Genomic DNA, 3,541 nt, shown 5'->3' on the forward strand with positions numbered 1-3,541 from the left:
GTGTAGTTTCGAATTCTCTACTCTACATCTATTTTTTTAATCAATTAAAACTAGTCAATTTTGAGCTGATCACGAAGAAGAATATATAATTTAAGACGACCACAAACACATTGTCTCTTAACCTTTTTTTGGGAGGTCATATTAGCTTCAAACTTTTGAATTACCCAAATTTGTCCATTAATTTATCAAATTTTATATAAATTAGTCCCACTTTTATAATTAATTGCATTTCATACTTAATGCGTATAGATATCAATTCAATCCTGCATTAGCTCGATTATATTCATTTATCTCAATTAAAGGTCAATTCGACGCCAATTCGGCTCTTTCATAGTCCTATTGATATAATTTTCTACTTTTCCTTATTATTCAGGGTATATTTGTAAATAAATTTTAATGTTGAGCTGCAGCTTTACTGATAAAATGCAAATTGCATGTGGCAGGAGAGTACTATTGGCTAAGACTTGTTAGATTATATGTTTGGAAGTGAAAATGTGAACAATACATCCCTTCTGTTCTTAAATCACTTTGCAGAAAGTAAGATGCTGTAGAATCTAGTGTTGATGGCTGCTGTATTGATAGATTATTCTGCCAGTGTTGTGCTGTTTATAAATTTCAGTTTTGTGAGGTGTTTATGTGCAAATCTCACTAATTTCATTTTCTATTTCAATTTTCAACTCAATTTTTTCATTGATCATTAATTTCTTCGAAGATTTATATATATACCACTTAAAGCCACTTTACAACTGCATATATAAAGTTAAAATAATAGTATTATTGATATTATTTTAAAGATTTGGGTGGTATAATTGTAAAAATTAAAATTGAGGTGTCAGATGTGTAAATACCTAGGATTTAGGTGGTATGGATGTGTAGGGGTGTTGTCTATTTTTAAAAGATAGTAGAATTAATATTTAAGTTATTGTCTATTTAACAATTCAAAAAATATATACAATTTTGAAAATTTTCAAATATTTTGAACATTTCGAACATTTCGAATTCGAACGATTCGAATAATTCGAACAATTCCGAACAATTCGAACAATTCGAACAATTCCGAACAAATCCGAACACTTCGAACCGAACATGAACAGACCCTTCACGAACAATTTCGAACACGAGCCTATTTCAAACAAACTATATTTCAAACGAGCCGAACACGAACACGAGCACTGTTCGTTCGTGTTCGGTTCGTTTACACCCCTAGTTTGATCACGTCGACAATTACAGGATCTCTCACTTGCTCTCTCTCTTTTTACACTGAGATTCACCCAAGAGCAAGAACACCGAAGAAGAAGAAGAACTACGTAAAAGAGAAAAAAACTATTTCTTTTCTGTCACAAGCCAATAAGAAGAAATCAATACAAGCAACTATCTTCTTCCACCATATTCTTCTTCCTTCTGCCAAGCACGCAAAAACAACACCTTGTAAAAACACGTGTTACCCGCCCTCGCCTCTCTCTCTCCCACTTCCGCCTCTTCAATTTCACGTAAGAAAACACAACATTTTTCATATTCAAGTCAAGATTATTCAAAGTCTCGATTTCAACAATTTTATAATCAAACTATCTGCCTGGACAAGACGAACTTGATGATATCAAAATTAGTTCGATTTAGATTCAATGAAACCCATATAGCTAATGTTTTTTTTGAGATATTTGATTGTCAATTGAATAATCAAATGAACTCAATAGTTAGCATATTTATATTCAAATCAAATATCTCAATTGGAGAATTCCAACAAGCCTTAGATTTTTTAATTACTCACATATAGTGGATTATTTTGAATGGGTCGAAATTTATGATTTTTTCCATTTCCGAATTTTCTTTACTAAAAAATCATGGTATCTTCTCATGCTACTTTTTAGTTATCTGTTTGTATGTTAGAATGCTACTTTTTAGTTATATGTTTGTATGTTAGATCTTCGTACAACATCAATATGTTAAATTATCACTCTGGGTCTGCTTCGGGCAGCTGCAGCTTATCCAGCTTATCTAGATAAGATGTTGATCAACAACTAATCTAAATAAGTTGTTTGACTGTTGGTTTGTGCATTTTAAAAACTGCTGATTTTGGATGAATGATCATTCTGCCTTTATTTTGGATACTACAATTATTTAAGAGAGAAAAGATAAGTCAGAAAATTAATTAAAAAAAACTAATTCAATTTAAAAAAAATTAATAAAGAAAAATACCCAATTCAATTTTTTTTATAAGAATATAAATATGAAAGATTTATATACATGTCAATCAATTTCTATATATTTACAGATCTAACTCCAAATCATTTCCCCCTCCTTTCCAGCCTCCTCCTCCAACTCCATCCTTGCCCCCCTCCTCGACCTTTCCCTAGCCGAGTATGAGATGTTCATTTCCCCCCTCATTTTTGCATGCTCCTCCGGCTCTCTAAAACTCGCAAAGCCCGCGCTCGACTGCACCTACAAACATATTTCTCATTCCTACTTGCACGACGAGGCAGACCCCTCCTCCTCACCCAACGCGCAGCTCCTCGCCCGACTCATTGACGAGGCCTGCTCCTGCCAGTCGCACGCTGATGGAACGCTCGAGCTACTCATCATCAAGACCCTTCTCTCTGTCGTCACCTCCACCTCCCTCCACATCCATGACGACTCACTTCTCCGTCTAGCTTCCGAATTTAGCTTTGTACAGAGCTTCATCACAGATCATTAACGACATTGATGTCGTCCTTAACTCACCCACTCCATCCGCTGCTGTGGCGAGATGCGTTCGAAGGAAAATCAGGGCAATGACGTAAAAAATAGGAACGAAATGTGGCCCTCGTGTCTCACAAAATTAAAAAAGCAGTTTTAGATATGCGAAACATGCAATCGAGACGTTACGCTACGGTGGTGTTTTCAAAATGCCCCCCGCAGTCTTAAGCCGCCCCAAACGGGAGAAATATTTGCATACATAAGAAGTGCATAGAGTTGTGTTCGTCTAGTAGGTTAAAGGAAGAGTATTGGTGGTTCTATACATGTTATATCTCCTATAATCTCCCTGTAACAAGTAAGTTTCGCGCTTCTGTTTTCATATATTTGTAAGTTACAATTATATTACAAAGAGGTTACATGGGGTATAACGCAGATATAACCCTCAATACCCTCCCAGTAATCCCCCAGACGTACGCAGCGCTGCATACGTTTTACGTGCGTAAATATTTCTCCCCAAACAGGCCCGCTATCACTATAAATTTTCCAGCACGTAACAAATTTTATGATTAAATTTACTGGATATCTTTCAAAAAAAAAAAAATATAGGGGAATACTTAACTAAAAATTTAATCAGTAAAAAATCTTAAATTTTTTTTAATATACTTTCAAATGACTGTTGCATTTCATTTTAAAGCAGATCCAAGTGTTGAGATTTATTTAGACCACTTATTGATCGTAAAATTTTAATACCAAAAATTTAAGGAATAACTAATGCTGTTCCGGGCAATAATGCCATAACAACAAGCTCAACTTTGACGGATTTCACCATAAAATCAATTACATTCCAATTTTAACACAAATCAGAGCT

General features: G+C 34.6%; 1 protein-coding gene across 1 annotated transcript in view; it reads left to right on the forward strand.

Annotated features, from left to right (window-relative positions):
- Positions 1 to 2,365: 2,365 nt before the first annotated feature.
- LOC110029491 overlaps positions 2,366 to 3,541 on the forward strand; it is a 10,041-nt gene continuing 8,865 nt past the window's right edge. The window contains exon 1 of the mRNA XM_020731800.1: positions 2,366 to 2,665. Coding sequence (XP_020587459.1) covers positions 2,366 to 2,665 — 300 coding nt within the window. The remainder of the gene's footprint in view (positions 2,666 to 3,541) is intronic.

Source organism: Phalaenopsis equestris, unplaced genomic scaffold, assembly GCF_001263595.1.
Source record: "Phalaenopsis equestris unplaced genomic scaffold, ASM126359v1 Scaffold000579, whole genome shotgun sequence".
Classification (NCBI taxonomy): Eukaryota; Viridiplantae; Streptophyta; class Magnoliopsida; order Asparagales; family Orchidaceae; genus Phalaenopsis; species Phalaenopsis equestris.